Below are 19,805 nucleotides of genomic sequence, written 5' to 3'. Positions count from 1 at the left end.
TATCCATTCATCTGCTGATGGACACCTGAGCTGCTTCCATAATGTGGCTATCATAGATAACGCTGTAATAAACATGTGGGGTGCATGTATCCCTTTAAATTAGTGCTTTCATATTTCTGAGGTAAATATCCAGTAGTGTGATTACTGGATCATAGGGTAGTTCTATCTTTGACTTTGTAAGGAACCTCCATACTGTGAGAGCAGCCAGAGTGGCTCCTCCAGTTTACATTCCCACATAGTGCAGGAGCGTTCCTTTTTCTCCTCATCCTTGCCAACACTTGCTATTCTTGTGTTTTGTTTTTAGCCATTTCAGCAGGTAGGAGGCGATATCTCATTGGAGGTTTGCTTTGTGTTTCCCTAACGATGAGAGGTGTTGAGCATCTTTTCATGTGTCTGTTGGCCCTTTGGAAGTCTTCTTAAAGTGGAAGCTGAGTTCATTGATTTGAAGCTTTTTTTTTTTTTTTCTTTTCTATTATGAGCACTTCTGTGCTATAAATGGTCCTGTAGGTACTACTTGAATCCACATCTTCTAGGGTTAGGTTTGTGTGTGTGTGTTAGGTTTTTATTTTTGTTCAGTTCAAGATACTTGGCACTTTCTTGATTTATTCTAAAACCCAGGAGTTATTTATGAATGTTAGCTTTGGACTACTTTGGAATTTTCCAGCTATCTTTCTGATACTAATTTGTAATTTAATTCCGTGTGGTTATAGAACAGATTTTCTATTATTTGACTCCTTTTAAATTAATTAGATTTGTTTTATAGTACAACATATGGTCTGTCTTGGTAAATGTTTCATTGATACTTGAAAGTATATTCTGCTATTGTTGATACAGTGTTCTATAATTGTTAATTAAGTCAATTTGATTAATAGTGTTGGTTGAATCTTCTGGATACTTACTAACTTTCTATAATTTCTATCAATTATTGAAATCTTTGACCATAACTGTGGATCTGTTTATTTCTCCCATTGGTTCATCTTTTTTTTGTCTCATATTTAGTGTAGCTCAGTTATTAAGGGCATAAATATTTAGGATTATTATATCATCTTGGTGAATTGACTAGTTTATCATTATTAAATGGCCCTCTTTATCACTCATTATATTCTTTGTTCTAAAATCTACTTTTCCTGATATTAATATACCTACTCTAGCTTCATTTTGACTGGTATTAACATTGTATATCATTTTCCTTCTTTTAATTTTAACCCATTGATTTGGGTGTACCTTTATTTTTGAAGTGCATTCTTCTAGTGAACATATAGCTGGGGCTTCTTTTTATCACTGTGACATTTCTGACTTTCAATTTGGGCTATTTATTTCTATTTAATGTGATTATGTACGTGATTGGTTTTAAATTTACCAGCTGTCTAATTTTTTCAATTTGTTCCATCTGGGTTTTGTGCCTCTTCCTTACCCCTTATGCTCTCTTTTGGGACTCACAGCATATTTTTATTATTCTGTTTTATCTCTTTTTTGTATTTTTTTTTAATGGTTGACTTAGGGTTCATAGAATATGTCTTTAATTTATCACAGACAGCCCTCAAGTAATACTGTACCACTTTACATACATTAAAAGAAACTTAAAACAACACACTTCCCTTCCCTGCTTCATGGACTTTGGGTGACTGTTGCCATACATTTTTATTTCTTCATATCTAATAAGCCCCACATACAGTGCTCTTATATTTGCCTTAAACAATCAGTGTTCTTGCAGAAAGATTTGCATACCAAGAAAAAAGTATATTTTATATTTCTCCATATTATTACCATTTCCAAAGCTTTTAATTCAATTGCACGCATTTCCATCTGGGATTATTTTCCATCCTTTCTGATAGCTTTTTTAAAAATTGCTTATCTTGCTTTCTACTTTTTAAAAAAATATTTTAAATTTCATTTTAATTCCAATGTTGTTAACATTCAGTGTTACATTAGTTTTGAGTGTACAATATAGTGATTCAACAATTCTATACATCACTCAGTGTTCATCAAGATAAGTGTGTGCTTAATCCCCTCCACACATTTCACCCACCCACCTCCACCTCCACTCTAATAACCATTGATGTGTTTTCTATAGTTAAGACTGTTTTTTGGTTTGTCTCTTTTCTTTTCCCTTTGTCCTTCTCTTTTGTTTCTTAAATTCCACATGTAAGTGAAATCATATGATATTTGTCCTACTTTGACTGACTTATTTTGGTTAGGATTGTAATCATTAGATCCTTCTCCTGGTGTTGCACATGGCAAGATGTTTTTCTTTTTTATGGCTAAGTTATATTCATATATATACATGCCACATCTTCTTTATCCATTCATCTATTAACAGACACTTGGGCTGTTTCTATAATTTGCCTATTGTAAATAATGCTGCAATAAACATAGGGGTGTATATATCCTTTCAGATTAGTGTTTTCATATTATTTGGGGAAACCCAGTAGCATCATTACTGGATCATAGTATAGTTATACTTTTAAGTTTTTTAAAGATTTTATATATTTGACAGAGAGAGAGAAAACAAAAGAGAGAACACAAGCAGGAGGAGTGGGAGAGGGAGAAGCAGGCTTCTCACTGAGCAGGGATCCTGAATTGGGGTTCAATCTCAGGACCCTGGGATCACGACCTGAGCCAAAGGCAGATGCTTAATGACTGAACTAGCCAGTCACCCCTATTTTTAATTTTTAAAAAGATTTTTATGTATTTATTTGAGAGAGAGAATGAGAGAGAAAGAGAGGGCATGAGAAGTATGACGGGCAGAGGGACAAGCAGACTCCCCACTGAGCATGGACCACCCCCCACCCCAGCCCAATGCAGAGCTTGATCTTGATCCTGGGATTCTGGGATCATGACCCAAGCCAAAGGCAGATGCTTAACCTACTGAGCCACTCAGGTGGCTCAGGATTTTTAATTGTTTGCAGAAACTTCATACTGTCTTCTGGAGTTGCTGCACCCACTTGCATTCCCAACCACAGCTTAAGAGGTTCCTTTTTCTCCACATCCTCACCAACACTTATTGTTTCTTGCGGTTTTGATTTTATCCATTCTGATGGGTGTGAGGTTATTTTATTTTCTTCTTGATTCAATATCTCTGTGTGTTGTGAAATGATCACAGTAAGTCTAGTTAATATTTCTCACCACATATAATTACAAATGGCTTTCTTATACTGACAGCTTTTAAGACTTGATGATTATCATAGTGCAGTTCTGCTGGTGATAAAATATTTTAATATTTTATATCTGAAAAAGCCTTTGTTTTGCTGTTGTGTTTGATATCTTCACTAGGTATAAATTCTAGGTTGACTTATTTTTTTCCCTTGTTCTTTAAAGAGGTATACTGTCTTCTTGCTTGAATTGCTTTTGATGAGAAATCTGCTATGACTCTTACTCCTTGTTCTCTGTATATATATCTTTTTTTCTTTCATTATCTTTAAGGTTCTCTTTTTTATCACTTTTCAGCAATTTAATTTATCAGTTTTCAGCAATTTAAACTGTCATGTACTTTGCTATAATTGTTTTCTAATTTCTTGTGGTTGGAGTTAGTTGGACTTTATACCTTGGATTTTCGAGTCTATAGTTTTAAGCAAATCTGGGACAATTTCAGGCATTAACAATTTCTTAAATATTTTTCTCTATAGCATTCTCTGACCTTTGGGGACTCCAGTTACATGCTTATTCAGATACCTAAAATTTTCCCACAGGTCACTGTCTCTCTGTTCATTTTTCTTTCAGTCTTTCTTTTCTATGTGTTTGATTTTGGCTAGTTGCTATTGCTAGGACTTTAGGTTCGCTACATTTTTTTCCTTTCTGCTGTGCTAAATCTCCCACCAATCCCATCAATTGTATCTTTCACCTCTTCCCTTACAGTCTTCATCCCAGAAGTCTTCATCCCTGGTTCTCTTTTTTTCCCTTTTTTTTATGTTCCACATCTCTACTTAGCATGTTCAATATTTCCAATAGCTGTTTGCACATGTGAAATTGTTACACTCCTGTAATATCCTGGGCACTAAGTCTATTATCTGTGTCATTTCTGGGAAATTTCCTGACCAATTTTTTTCCTTTTTATGGGTCATATTTTTCTGCTTCTTTGTATGACTGGTAATTTTTTATTGGATGCCAGACACTGTGGGCTTCTTGGGTATTTTTGTATTCCTAAAAATATTCTTGAGCTAAGTTACTTGGAAATAGTTTGACCGTTTTGAGTCTTGGTCTTAAGCTTTATTAGGCAGGAGTACACTGTCTTTAGTCTAGGGCTAATTTTGTTCCATGACTGATGCGAAACCTTTCTCTGTACTCTACCCAATGCCTTGTGAATTATGAAGTCCAAGAACAGGGAAAACTAACCGATGGTCATAGTAATCAGAATAGTGTATGTTGTATATAATTTTTACCTCAATAAAAATCATGTTTGGTGTTAAATACACACATATTAATAGTTAAGAACATAAGATGACTTGTAAAATTATCTTCTGAGTATTTTTCAGTTACTTAAATTATCAATAAATGTACAATATTTTTAAAACATAGATAAAACTATGGGGCACCTGGGTGGCTCAGTCATTAAGCATCTGCCTTCAGCTCAGGTTATGATCACAGGGTCCTGGAATCAAGCCCCACATTGGGCTTCCTGCTCAGCAAAGAACCTGCTTCTCCCTCTTCCCCTACCCCTGCTTATGTTTTCTCTCTTGCTGTCTCTCTTTGTCAAATAAATAAAATCTTTAATTTTTTTTTTTTAAACATAGATATGGAGGTAATTCAGGGGCGGGATTCTCTGTCTTGTAGAATGGATGAAGGAGAGGAAACAAATGTTTACTGGGCATTTGCCAGATATTAGCCCTTTAAAAGTCACTTTATTACATTGTTCCATTCGGTCAATGTGACAATCTTATAAAGTAGATATTATCCCATTTGCAAAAGGCAAATAGTTATTAGTTCAAGGTCCCTAGGCTTGATTGTAGGTCTGCCGGCTTCTGGAGTCCACGTTTTGATTCTAAAAAGAGACTTAAGCTCCTGGTATGGTCTTTTGAAATTCAGAGAATAAAAAAAGGCTTGGCGGGGTGGGAAAGTCCCAGGAATATATCACTGTCCACAGGCTGATGAATTGGCACCCAGACTGGGGGAGTTCACCCTCCTGGCAAAGTGCATTTTTCATCAAAGCAGTCATGAATCAAATATAGTTCATCTGAAACTCAAGGAAGTCTGATCTAAGGCAAGAGAATTGGGTGTTTTAGAGAAAATCCAACCAACCTAGGACCCTGCGTAGCTAATGGTGGGAGCTGGAGTGATGTGTTTCTTCCTAACAACAGCTTCTAAGGACAAAGGCTGCTTTGTTCGCAGATGGAGTAGCCCCTCCAAGCTCAAGGGTCATGGCTGTCAGGTTACAGAAATGGGTGCATTCCCTGTATTGGCTGCCTCCTGCCCAGGCAAGCCTGACTCACAGGTTGGTCACCTGTCTGGAATGGACTGTGGGAGAGCACACCAGGGAGGTCAACCAGAGAGCAGTGGTCCAGAGCAGTTTCCTTGTCAACTTGTTCAGGTCACATCGGCTCCCTCCACTTTGTGTTGAATGCTGTTTCTTTGTGTAGTGAGTCTCTTTCAATATCTACAATGTACTTTGACTGCTGGGCTTTAAAGAAAAAAAAAAAAAACCTAATTTTCTTGCTGTTTATTGATCCTTTTCTTAAAGTTTGGGATAAGGAAATTCTGATTCCATCCCCCCACCCTCACCCCCCAAAAAACCCTCCCAGGTCCAACTACAAGGGCTGCAGGGAGATCTGGGATTGAGTTGAACCTAAAGCTCTGTTTAGAATGGGGTTGGGGTGGGCTCTGATGGATTGTGTGCAAGCTGGTTGGGGTTCTCTCAAAGCTAGCCTGTGACCATTAGGAGATCGTCAAAATCCTAGTTTGATCATCAGTTACCAACGGGAGTTGGCAGAGAGGAAGAGTATGGCTCTCTCACTCCAGTGGCTCCAGTGTCCTTCATCTTGTGTTCTTTGCTTGCAAAATGGGAGCTGGGGAAAAGAACCAGAAGAACTGAGCCTCACTCCCCACGCCACCCCCACACACTGCCTCTTTTATAACAGGGCTGGGCTCTGCCAAATCCTCTGCCAAAGGCCAGGCCCCAAGCTCGGCAGGGGCTTCCCAGTTTCCATGGCTCATTCGCTTCTGAGACCTTTGGCTGAGTTGCATCACGGGGGGGTGGCTAATTACTGCCATTGTGGCGCTGTTGAGTGCTACCTTCTGACGTAAAAAATGGTCTGCTGGGAACTGGGCTAAAACCAACATACAACCATGTATTGCACAGTTGTTAGGAAGCCACCAGGAAGGCTTACCCACAGTGGTTTTTAAACATATACATGCAAACCTTCTTTCCTCTGTGAGCCAAGAGCAGCCTATCAACGATTGTTTTGAAAAACACACATAGGTTGACCTTCCCAACCCCAAGGGAAGGACCCTCTCCGAGGATGGGTAGGAAGATTTCATGGAGAATGAGCTTCCCCTTAAACCCTTGAATCTTCCCTAGTTTTCTAGCAGAAGCAAGAGGAGAATGAGAAAAGCAAAACACTTCTTGAGTGCTTACTATAGGGTGAGTACTATTCTGTGCATTTACTATAAATGAACTGATCCTCGAAATTGTCCGGTGAGATAACTGCACTCGTTGTCATTTTGTGAAAAATGAGGCTCAGAAATTATATGGATTCCCAAAGTCACATAGCTTATTAAGTGGTGGAGTCAGAATTTAAACTCAGATTTTAACTGAGTGCAGATGCCAAGGTTTCTCCACCATGAACAGATATCTTGCTGGCCCACAGCAATTACTCTTTTAGAATAGTCATCTCCAAGCTTTTCTGACCCTATATTACCATCAGTAAATATCTGAAGCACCACCTCAGATATATGCATATTTATTTATAAGTTCGAAGCACTAATTAATATCTATCAGCATTGATTGATAATACAATACCCCATGGCATTTATTCTCATTAGTGAGAATAGTTGTAAATCGACATTTAATATTGAAGGGCACCTGGGTTGTTAAGCATCTGCTTTCAGCTCAGGTCATGATCCCAGAGTCCTGGGATAGAGCCCTGCATCAGGCTTCCTGCTCGACAGGAAGCCTGCTTGTTCCTCTCCCACTCCCCCTGCTGTGTTCCTGCTCTTGCTGCATATCTCTCTGTCAAATAAATAATTAAAATCTTTTAAAAAATATATTATATATAATGTTGATAATTTGGAAACTTTTTTGGCCAAATCTAGTTAAATTACTGTTGTTTTAGCTTCAGTGCATGACTGACAAATAATTTGTTCCAGGAGTAGAAGTCACCTGGCTTCTTTTCTTGTCTGTGTGCCACAGTGGTTCCTATGAGTATACCCCAGTTTCGTTGCAGAAAACACTGGAAGGCACTGGTCCATTCTGTGAAGGTTATTTGGTTAAAATTAGATATTCTGGTTTATAAATCTACTCACTGTGTACATGTAAACCATAAAACACTGTAAGATGCTAAAAATGAGAAAAGAAATAAGAGCACCGGCGTACACAACCCTTTTCCATTGTATAATTCCCACTTTCCCCTAGGGTGCTTGGAATATACGCAAATGACCCAAGGAAGGCCAACCGCAGGCACCAGGATCAACATGTATATTCAATATTAGTAAATAAAAATGCATTTCCTAGTTTTAGCTAACAACAGATATGACTAGAAGTTGTAAATGATTTCTTCCATACCCCATGTCTTCCTCTACAATTCCCGGAGCGTGCCACGACCTCCCTGGGAGACCCCTACCCCAGAGGAAGCTGACGCTATATTCCCACGCAGATACAGAAGGCTGAGGTTTTGGAGGAGAAAAGCAGCCTGTTAGGAACTGTGGAGTCAGCACATGGGGCTGGGATGAGAAGATGCCCAGGCTGGAGGTCCACAGTACATGTGCTCAGAGCGCAGGCAAGAGAAAGCCTCCGGGGCCATCCGTCAGACTCCCACCCAGGAAGGGTCCATCAGTCCAACAGCCTGGTTTTCTGGATTTTGTCCTTTCTGAATCCAGGTCTTTGAGAGGCCTCCCTCCTAACTGCGTGAATACCAGAGTAAATGAAAACACTCTGCATCACAATGACCTCTTAAGGTTTGAGTTCCAAGATGGAAAATAAAAGCATTTCAGCCCTTCCATGGATAAAAATAACTTGCTGTCGATTTTGAAATCCCTTTCATTTGTCTCCCACAGACCAGCCCCATACAATGGCACTTTGTGTGAGAACTTTCGGCATGGGCCAGCCAGGCCCTGCTTCGTTCTGCCTGCCAATGGGAGGAGACAAGAGGCGGGCTCCGAGCCCGGCGGTGGGAGAGGGCTTTGGGCAGGCCCAACGTTGCTGTTGGACGTCATTCAGCAGTCCCCACTCCGTGGGGGAGTCCAAAGAGGAAAGCAAACAGAGCAAGGAGTAGTGGAAAATGCTGAGTCCTGGAGCTGGCCGGAACAGCATTCGCCTTTCCATGCTCGGAGCCAGTCGTTCTGTGACACCCACAGCTGTTACAGCGAACAGGGAGGCCTGGGCACCCAGCGTCCCCAGCCAAGGGCCGGGAGGGCAGGGAACAAATGCTCCCATCTCTTCAGACAGGCCCTCCAGAGCTAGAGCCCGTGCTGTGCCCCAATGATGAAGTCTTCTCCTTGTCCAGGGAATCTGGGGGTGGGATGGAGTGGGAAAATGTTTTCAAAGAAAGGAGAGAAAGACTGTCTTGAGCTGTGGTTTCAGATTTACTAATAGCTCCCATTTCCATGACACTATGTATCAAACACCAACATAGGTTAATCGGCAATCGCCATATCGGTGGGGTCAGTACTATTGTTCCTGTTTTATGGATGAAGAAATTGAGGAACAGAGAGGTTAAACAATTTGCCCAAGCCACACAGCTAAAAAGCAGCAGGACTAGGAATTATCACCGTGCAGTTTTGCCTCAGAGCCTGTGTTGTTCAAAGTTACAGACCTTCTCTTTAGCCTGTCACGTATATTTCCTCTCTAGGAATAGACAATATGAAGGACAGAGTGAGGGAACTCAGATGAAGAGTAAAAGAAATGGATGAGGAAAGAGTGAGGCGTGATCCCCAAGGAAGGGAATTAAAAAAAAAAAAAAAAGGCTGGAGGCTCTCAGTCCAGGAGAAGTCGTGTGAAACCAAGGTAGAGAGATGGCAGGAAATGCGGGATAGGGAATGGAAGCCATGACACCACAGGCCCAACAGACACCTGTTCTTTTGTATGCCCCCAAGAGGACTCTGGAAATAATACTCCGAGATCACTCAGCAAATGGGGCTCAGACAGCTCTCAGAGAGGCTGGAGAGCAGGCAGCTGGAGCAGAGAAATGAGCACTTTCCCTCTCTTCCAATTACAGTCTGGGGTGGAGGCAGGTGTCCACGGCTCAAGGGAGAGATTAGGCCCCTGATGAGAAGAGACAGCTTGTGTCAGTCACCCAGGGAGGCCTGTCACATCCATTTGTAAGCTGAATAGTTCCTGTCCCTGGAGGAAGGAAGGGAAGGAAAGAGTGAAGGGATGGAGGAAAAAGGGAGGAAAGGAAGAGATAGGTTATTTGTAGGGAAGAGCCCTTGACCTTCATCAGATACATAGGATTGACCTTGGAGTCAAAAGACCTAAGATCTAATTTTGCCTCTGTCACTAGTTAGCAAGGTGATCTCAGATCAGTCACCTAAACCCTCTAACCTTAAACCCTTACCTCTATGGTTCTTTCCAGATCTGAACTCCACAGAATGGTGATCTTGGGACCAAGGACAAGTCACCTTTCCCCACCCCCCAAGTTCTGGTCCTAGCACAGCAGTCCACCACCCATCCACACCAACCAATCACCAAGTCCTAGCCATTCTATCTCCCGAGTACCTCTCTGATCTGCTTATTGCTGTTTCTCTTGGAGACAAATGAAGCCATTTTCCAAATGGTCTGTCCACCTCCATCCTTGGGCCCTCTAATGCTTTCTCTGTTTACAGACAGAATGATTTTTCTAAGCATAGATCAAATAGTGTGACTTGGCCTGCAGGAAGGTCCTCAGGCCTGTGCCTTGCCCTTCCCATGGGGCATGAGGCTCCACATCATCTCTCCTTCTCCCTCTCCCCCTCCCTACTCCATTTCACCCTCAGCTCTGGTACCTCAAAAGGACTTCCAGCTTCTCTAGCAGCCCATGAAGTTTCTCACCTCTAGGCCTCAACCTGAACCTCCTTCCCTTTCTGCTTGGCTCACTGCTTCTCATCTTTAGGGCATAAATTCTTCCAGCTGGGTGCTCCTCCTAGATGTCAAACCATACTATACTTGCCCTGGATAGTCATTCACCCTTTACCTGCCAATAGTCTTCATCTACTAAAAGCAGAGTCAAGGTAAAAGCTGTGTCTATCTTTTCCTTACAGCTCCATAATACTGAGTCCAGTGTCAACCACAGAGCACATGTTCGATGAATGTTCACTACCTGAATAATTTGTTGAGTGGTATCCTCATATAGGGCACCTTCCAGCTATGACATACTATAGTCTCATAGACAGCAATCCCATACCTCCTGCATGTTCAGTTTCTGAAAAGCAGATCTTAGACCTTCCACCATCCCAGGATCTCCTGATCCCAGCCTGAACATGAACACTTAGCAGATTGCCGGACTCTACCAGAAATAATAGAAAGAATTGCCATGATCAATTATGAATCAACTATGATCAATTATGAATCAACTTTAAACTAGGATGTGTTGTCTGGCAATCAGATGAGATCCAATACCGTAGAGGAAGAAAGAGAGGGCTGGGAGGACTCAGGGACAATCCGAGTTACTTTCTAGTAGAAAGTCTGGCTAGTTCTAGACCTACTAGAACAAGAGATCCATCTAAGATCCATCTAAGATCTAGACATACTAGAACAGGAGATCTTAGATGGATCTCCTGTTCTAGTAGAAAGTCTATTTCTGTCACTAATCAGGTAACTTTGGGCAACTCTTTTGGCCTTTCTGGACCTTGAGTTCATGCATGCCTCATTGAAGAGGCTGAACTAGATAATATTTTAGGTCCCCTTTAACTCAAAAATGTAGAATTTCAAATTCTGGTGTTTGCTCTCCCACTCACCAGCAGCTAAGCCATCCATGGGTTTTATAAGGAGACTGTGTAAAATATCATGAAAGTGGAAGGAATTGCTGTGAATAATTATTCCAGGACAATGGGTTGACCCTGGGACTGTCCCAGGTACACCAGTCTTTGTGGTCACCCTTGTTTTAATTCAGCCTCTGTTGGCAGGGTTTCAGGTTTGTGGTTGTTACTTGTGGTGGCCGAGAAGACGATTTGGAATTTGTGGGATTTCTGTATTGGGATTTTAGGCAGACTGCACACATGGGTACCCAGAATAGCTTACATGCTTCACCATCATGCAGGAGGCCCAACCAATTCCCCTACCTGCTCCTAAGTCAGAAGCCTGAGCCCAGATGAGTCCATTCCCTATCCCAGTGGTCTGAAGTCAGTCAGTGAAGAAAATACTTTAAATCCCCTTGGGTTCAAGTACACAGCTCTGTGCTATGCTCATGAAACCTTGACCATAGAGAAAACAGATACCCTGAATGAAATGTCTATGTACCCTCCAAACACTGGTCATTGTCTTTACCATCACTTACCCTTCCCCTAATATGTATAAACATCTCAGACAAAAGGTGCCTTGGCTGCACTATGATAGTAAACTTTCTTATTCCCGTGGGAACCAGAACAAATGGGACAAAATTGGTCTGCCCAAGAAGTAGATTAGCAGAGAAGATTCAATTACTCTCAAGTTCAATTACTCTCAAGGTTCTGAACTTGTGTTTCCCTCAGATCTATATAAGCAGGATCAGTTCATATGAACACTATACCATTCTCAAAGCCCTTTCAAAGTTCCCAATCCCATCTCTCCTTCTCACATTTGGAATATTCTTGCCTCAAAAAGGCAGTCCCAGATCAAGGCCCAGAGTCCTCATCAAACTTTCCAGCCTTGTGAAGACTGGGGCCACCTCTTCGAGTCACTATTTCCAGCACATCTGGGGGACAGCCCTCAAAAGGGAAGAAGAAGCGTCACAACTGAAATTTTGAGATTTGCCTGTAAAAAGATGAAAAACAGCCTGCTACTGCCCAGGGTCAGTGTGGAATGGGCAGGGAGAAGAAGGTAATGGCTATCTCTTGACCCCTTATAATTCCCACAGGTGGCTGCCAGAAACCTCCTTGCCCCTCCCCATGGTACCCCGTGGAGTGAGCAAAGCTGACCCAACATCAAAGCTCTGTGAAAATACGGTGGCTGAGAGAGCAGGGGAGCCTGAGTGGCAGGAGGAGAGATTAAGGACAGGGCTGTGAACTCATGAGGGCTTTGGGAATCACACAGTACGTCATGAGACCTGGTCACTGTTGATTGTCCCGTGTTGCCATGGACAGATAAGCGTCACTGTCATAACTCTGGACGTCAGCAACGTTGAGATAGACCAGGCAATTAAATGAACCTGGCTTTCTCAGTACAGAAATATTTTTCAGGAAAATGGAAAAGGGAAAAAGGATCGGAACACCGAGTAAAGCAGGAAATGGCAGTGGTCAAGGGGCAGAGGCAGAGCCACCTGAGTTTCTGAGGTGCAGCTTGAAATTCTCAGTAAGGGCTTCTTACCTCAATTTCAAGCCTTTTCTAATGTTCATCAACTGATCAACTCTTACTTTTATCAACTTCCTTAAATCTCTGTCTCCTTGTAGGAGGTGCCAGGCAAGTGCTTTTCTCTTCTCTCCTTTGCTGTTCTTAGGTGAGGATCCTCATAGCATGGAGGAACCCCAAGAGCAGTGAACAACCAGCAGCACGCTGAGTCTATTTCCCCACTGAAAGGCAGGGGCCACCTGCCCAGGTCAAGTGTCCCTGCATCTGAGCCAGAGAAAGGCCTCTGTACCCCTGAACTTGCATTATACACTGCTTTCCCGGAGTCACCCCTGGGGACAGGCAGAGGAAATGTTGCGGAAGTGGAAAAGCTTCTTTCTAGGGAGAAGGCTGTCCTTGTCCTGTGTTTGATGTAGGAAGTGTACCTCCTGGTAACTGGGGCTGTGGCTCCCATGGACGGGGGCCCATTAGCCAACATCATCAAAGGAGACCTTCTGGAGCTGTTGGGTGGTAATGTGGCCTAATGGAAAGAACAAGGGCTCAGAAGTCAGGTGGTGCTGATGAACATGATGACCTTTTGTACTCCCTTCCACGGTAGGTTCTAGAATAAAACGAGCTTCCTGCCAAGTAAACATGGAACGTGAATAGATAGATATCTTCATAAGGGTTACAAAGTCAAGTTCTACAGGGACCGGGCAGGAGTGTAAATGTGTGGGGCTGACCTCCTGGAGGTCCTGACCTCCTGACCTTTCCTGGAGAAAGGAGACCCACGTTCACTTTGAGGGCACCTCACACTCAGTGTCAACCACAGGTGCTTGCTATGAGGAATACCAGTTATTCAAAGACCTCCCATGACCCTACTGGATACATGGGTCCCAACGCTGTGAAGGCCGAACTGAACATCTTTATGGTGCACCATCAGTCTGTCCACATGTAACTTCTCACCTACATTGCTTGCCTCATTTCACCTAAAACACAAATCACAATCCTCTTCCTTTTCAGGTTAAAATAGTTACACCTCATTATACAGGAAGCTCTGTTGCTGTTTTTTGTTTGTTTGCTTGCTTATTTGTCTATGTGGTGTGAGTGTCCTATCTCGCTCTAAAGCCATACCTATTGTGAGCCAGATTAGCCTTGGGCAATTACTTTATCCCATAGCTTCCCGAAAGCCTGTCAAATCTTGATTTTTGATGACCCGCTTCTTCTGAATGACCCCCCCTTTTCCTTGCATCTTTTTTTATCCTCACCCTACCCTACACCCCCAAATCCTGCAGTCGTTTTAGAAGACACGGTCTCTGGCCCAGAAACAATATGGTAGCCTTGGAAGTATCATTAAGAGAAATCACCAAAGCTCCGTTACCTGAGACTTTCCCTCTCAACTCTAGCATCTAGTTGGAGAAACTGAGGTCTAAGCTTATTTCATTCAAGGGTATCCTGTATCTTTTAACCCGGTCAGCATTAAATCAGATACTTTGGGAGAGAACAGCCACTTGGCACCAAAGGTAAGCTCTCCGACCAAATTCTTGATGGAGGCAGAAACCTATTCTCTGTGCACTGTTTGTTCAAAGGGAGAGAGCTCAGATGTGGCCTCAGGTTGGCTCAGGAGTTGTGGCTTTGCTTGGGTTTGCAGCTGAAGTCTAAAAAATATAAGGACCTCAAGCCAACTTCCCAAAGTCTCCCAGTGAGTGGTGGCAGCTTGACTGAGGTGTAGGGACACCGAACCCCCTCATGGCCGGTCCAGCTCTATAACCACTAGACCACACAGTCAGTGTTCAACGTGCACTCAGCAAACCTCAACCTCCAGGCTGGGAGAAACAGATTTTCCAAAAACAGAGCTCTCTTTGTGAACAATTCAGCAAAAATTCTCTTTCCAGCTGTGAGTAGAGGACTCATGTTGCAAATGCTGGTGTTAATTAAAAACATCCACCTTCTACAGTTTCAACAACAAGAGAAAAGTACCACGTAGGATGTGTTCCCAAGCACTCCTCCCCAAAGCACTTATAAATATGATTTTATTTATAACACGGGCTGCTGAGGTTCGGGCTGATATTATCATTCCCCATTTTCAACCCCCAGTGGAAGAGTTGGGCCAAAGGAGACAAATGTGATGGGTCCCAATTTGCACAGACCAAAATTAGCATCAGAAGAACAAACCAAAATACTGTTCATGTCCAGAGCATGAGCTAAGCTGTTCAACTTCCCGTGTTCCTATCAGGAAAGTTATTCCCTTGAAATCAAATGTTTATCTGTTGAGTCACTAAAAAACTTGTTTCACGTGGGCTCTTCGGTCCTTCAGACATGAATAAAATGTGGTGTGACGAGGCCAGGCACATTCCACCAAGGATGACCACCGTATATTCAATAATTGGAGTATTGCACTATACTTCCCTGTATTCTCATTATAAGTTTATTAGGAAGTCTTTATCTGAGCTGGTCTTGAGATCGTGAGATCAGCAAGACTGACCTGCCTTTCTTCCTCAGCTTGTCTCTGGTTGATGAAGTCTGTCCTGTTTTTTCACACATGCACCAGACAGGAAAGAATCGAACCAAACCCACATTGTTATGAATGAATTTCTTTGTTTTTAATCTCACACAGTTTAAAATACAATATGAAATCAGGCTACAGTATATAAAAAACTCTCCAGCAAAATGATGTGCCAGCATCAGCTACTAAAATAAACAAACAAAAAAACTCCCCCATAAGAAATTTTTTTTGCATTAAAAAAAAAAACACATAGACACTTACATCGCTACATCTCTAAGCTACCTCAGTTCTGATTTTTAAAAAGCACCTGCTTTTCCTTTTTTCATCTTGCTTTTAAATTTTCAGCTTTTTAAAAAATATAAATTATATGAAAATACAAGTTGGAAAATAGTCAAACACAATATAACATCTTTTTCACCCCTATACTTCTCAGCTTAAAAAAAAAAGTATTCTTAAGAAAAGTTCAGTAACTGAGGCAGTATTCCTGATAGAGATAATTTCATTTTAATATATATATACTTTATATATGTATATGTATACATATATTTATGGTTCCTTGAAACTTCTTTGGAATGTAGATATGAGTTCAACACATTTATATAGACCCCAACAGAAAGCAGCACGCACAGCATGACTAGAACAGAGAAGGTGTGATTTTTCACCATGAAGATTAGGCAGGTTAATGCTCTAAAACCCGGAGTGTTCGTCTCCAAAGTGAGGAAAAGCACATCTGATCTTTGAATGCTACCTCCAATCCCCAAAGCCACAAAACCAGGGCTCTGTGTAGGGAAGTCCTTCCCCTGCTTGGAGAAGGAAACAAAAGTGACCCCGAACCCGACAGCCAAAACCAACACGGGTTAAGGCATCTCCAGGAAAATAAGGGTTTCATCAGCTCAACCAGATTTGCCCATCCTTCCTCTGAAGTTAACATGTGTTTTTAAAAAGCATAAATGCAACAATTCTGCTACATTTCCAGTGTATAAACCACCCACCACTCTTCCTGGGATGGTCTCTGGCCCCTGGACAGAAGGAGAAAAAGCATCTGGCCAGATGGACAAAGCTGTCTTCCCTAACTAGCGCACTATCTACAAATACTGAAAATGGCGGACCTAGAGAGAGAGGCATCTTAGCAAACAAACGGGCTGAGGAGCAGGAGGAGGCACTTTCTTATCTCTTATCTGCTATGGAGTTCTTGCAGGACTTAGACATGCTCACACAAGGGGAGTTTCCAGCAGAAACGCAAGAGGAAAGGTGGGTGCGCTGAGAAAGTCATGTTCTGCCTGGTTGCGAACGGCGAGCAAGACCGATGCCCTGCCTTGGTTCTACTCTTGCCTGTTGCTGAAATGTGGAAAGACTTAACCGAAAAACCCAGGTATTATTTTAGCGGCAGTTCTACATGTCTGCAAGCATGCACACACGCACACGCACACGTGCACACGCACACACGTGCGTGGGCACACACACACGCCTTTGCCAGTGCCCAACAAAGATCCCATAATCTAAGAGAAAACAACGTAATCCAACAGTTCCGCCTAACACTCCCTGAGCAGCTCCTAAAATATTCGAGAGCTTCATTAAGGCACCTGCACCCGGAAGAAGATGAGAATACACAGCTGGGCCAACTCTGCCTTTGCTTTCCAAGGAGACACTCCGATTTAACAGTGTAAGGAGACTCATGAATCACAGAGCTGGTTTCCTGATAATTCAGGGTCTGCAAGAGGACCTGGGAGTAAACAACCCACTTTCTGGAAGCTATGCTAGCAGGTAGTTAGTACTTCTGGTCTCTCCCTTGGAGCCCAAGAAGGGCTCACCCTGAGAAGCCCACCTTAAATATCTCTTCGCCTCTCCCACTGAAGTCCGCGAGAGCTGTCCCTCGGTCATCATCCTTTTTAATCAGGCATCTATTGCGGGGGGCGGGGTTCAAGTGTTTTAGGCACTTTTCTTCACTGGTTAGATGTTGGTTCCCACCCTCCCCACCCTGGAGAAAGACCCAAACCTTTGCAGACCACCCTTCAGCACTGCCCCAGTCAACGGAGTTTGTCGCTGAGCTTTGGAGGAACCAGAAATCTACTCGAATCGCACGGACCACCTTATTTTCTTCACTCAAGCTCCTTTTCTTATGTTTCTTTTGCCTTCAAGTCATTTGTCTCTTCTGCAATTATTAACCTTCACTTACCCTGTGCCAAGATAACAGATCCAAGCACGGGCCCAGATAGGGTCTGCACTCTTCACGCTGCATGCACGGCCTACTCGACACCTGACTCCACCAGCTGACACTCCTCAAAGGAAAGCCATGCATTTCTCCTCCCAAAGACAGCCAAGCCACATTTTACTTCCACGCAACCTTAATTTCCATTGTTCCTAAAACCCAGGACATCTAAATGACTTTGCCAGCCACTCTCCATCTCATGGCATGACTGCATTGCTCTTTCTCTCACCAATTGGAAAGTCGGACATTTCTCTCCACTGGGTAACAGGGTGGGGGGAAGCAATAAATGTGGGATGCCGGGACAATGAGACATAAAGGAGAAAGAGTAGAGTGCTGGTGTGGAATGACAAGCATTCAGGATTTACTTCCTAAGACCTGAGGGGGTAATGCCCATGCACACAGCTTTTATTCCAAGTCATAAATGTTACAGGTATAGAACCGATAAAGAACCAAGTCAGTCTTTCTCCTTCGATCTCCTTTCTATGACCTCAACAGTGCTCCTACATTGACTGTGGTCCAAAACCAGGGCTGCAAAATACATTCAGTTCAAAGACTTAATGCTTCTTAGTTCAACGTTAAGTCCAAACCCCGAGAATCCACTAATGGTAAGTAAGTAGAGGGGTGTGATCATTTTTTAAAACACAGATGAAATTCACATGCATAGGTCTCTTGTACCCAAATCAGCATGATTTTTTTCCTTCATATAGAAGTCACATGAATTTGGGATCCCCGATCTCAGTGACAGCACTTTGCATTTCCAGTGGGGTCTATATAAACAGTTTCCTTGCACTGTGACAGAATCCTCAGCCGGCAAATAAAAAACAAACTTGCATGACACCGCAATACTGAGACCACCTTAGAGCTTAAGACGATTTTTAAGAAAAAAAAAAAAAAAATACTGGCACAAAATTTAATAAAATAAATTTTAACACAAAAACAGTTTGGGCTCCTCCCCACTGAAGTCCATCTTTGTTTCGAAAGTTGAGTAAAAAGTAAATAGTCCTTGGTTTTTAGTGCATCCCCCAAACAAATGTTTCATCCCACCTCCCTCTTTTTTGCCCTCCCAGACCTAAAACCAAAAGCAAATTAATTGCCTTTTCATGGGTCTCAGAACTCCTGATGTGTCAATTTCTTTTGCTAATAGGTCCATAACTCAAGACATGCCTTTTTTTTTTTCATGGACGATTTTTAAAAAATAATGGGACGTGTTAGTCTCCTCCTCCCTTAAGCCAGATCCTTCAAGCTTCTAAGAAGAACCCTTCTCTCTCTCTTTCTTTCTCTCTCTCCCTCTCCTGAAAATTTGCTCAAGAATTTCTCGTCCCACCCACCCCACAAGTCCTGGCTCTCTTTTTCCAACTGCTCACAATTGGTTAAGCTGCAGCTCACTTAGCTCCCACCCCTGAATGTAAAAAACGAGTTCTGGAAAATTAAAAATAGAATAACGATTAAAAATTAAGAGTCCGACCAACATGGTTGTTCTTCGAAATGTCTCAGCAGAGTTTTCCCCGACCCCTTGGGTGTCCGTCACTCGTCGGCATCGGGTTTGACATCCAGCATGGCGTGGAGCTCCTCGGGCGTGTATCCCAGAAGGCTTTGTAGGTCGCACACAAAGCGGTACACGTAGCGTTTACCCGCTGTCTTGTGGATGATGTTTTTGTCATAATAGTAGCGTAGGCCACGGCTCAGTTTCTCATAATTCATCTTGGGCTTGTTTTTCCTTTTTCCCCATCTCCTGGCCACCTGAAATTAAACGAATAAAAAAGTGAAAAAGAGACGGGGTAAAAACCTAGAGGATAACCCAAGTAGACACGCTGATATGCCTGTGTATCCATCCACTCATGGTGACCCGTGATGTCCAAGGAAGATGGGTGGAGACTCACGTGCACGGGAGATCTTTTTCTCACCCATCTATTCTGAATTCCCATTTTTAAGAGATGGGCAAGATTCTCTAAATTAATGAAAATACCTTGATCCTGTGTTTCTGTGTAATGAAATGCTGGAAAGTATTAAAGTATTGAGGAGAAAAAAAAAGACAATACTACAGACTCTCCTCTTTCCTTATGCTGCTGGTAGGCTATGCTCGCTTTGCAAGCGTGAAATTTAGTGTGAGGGAGTGGAGCTGATCATGCCTGCGTTTCATCAAAGGGCAGCATTTTTCTGTATTGGGCGTGCTATCTTCTCTTGTCTGCTAGACCAGAGATGTTGTCTCTCTTGTTCAGTGTTTTCAGTTCTGTCATGCTCAGACTAGGGCCTGGCACAGATGTGCATTTGTTGAAAACGATATATTAACGAACAGATTGTACTGATCTTCCAAGACCTCTTGAATTGTCCGACCCATTCCAGAAAAGGCAACCCATGTGTATGACGGGCCCACAATGTGAATCCCGGAACACAAATGGGCAGTGTAGCTATGTCCTCTGCTGTCTGAAGGATGCAACTCAGTCTCAGACAGGCTACGTAACTGGCTCGAGATCATACAAGCACCGAGGGGCAGAGGTGGGGCT

At 42.6% G+C, this 19,805-nt stretch overlaps 1 protein-coding gene across 4 annotated transcripts in view; it reads right to left on the bottom strand.

Moving 5' to 3' along the window:
* Nucleotides 1-15,167: 15,167 nt before the first annotated feature.
* The window catches only part of LOC111154029 (ETS proto-oncogene 1, transcription factor), a 113,261-nt gene continuing 108,623 nt past the window's right edge, over nucleotides 15,168-19,805 (bottom strand). For 2 of the 4 annotated variants that reach the window (XM_022513382.1, XM_022513380.1), the window contains one exon: nucleotides 15,168-19,041. In XM_022513382.1, coding sequence (XP_022369090.1) covers nucleotides 18,826-19,041 — 216 coding nt within the window. In that variant the 3' untranslated portion in view covers nucleotides 15,168-18,825. The remainder of the gene's footprint in view (nucleotides 19,042-19,805) is intronic. The other 2 variants (XM_022513378.1, XM_022513379.1) reach the window with 1 other exon arrangement.

This window comes from Enhydra lutris, unplaced genomic scaffold (genome assembly GCF_002288905.1).
Source record: "Enhydra lutris kenyoni isolate GAN:26980312 unplaced genomic scaffold, ASM228890v2 scaffoldscaffold34, whole genome shotgun sequence".
Classification (NCBI taxonomy): Eukaryota; Metazoa; Chordata; class Mammalia; order Carnivora; family Mustelidae; genus Enhydra; species Enhydra lutris.
Note: the sequence above shows the minus strand (reverse complement) of the source record. Positions and strands in the feature narration are given on the sequence as shown.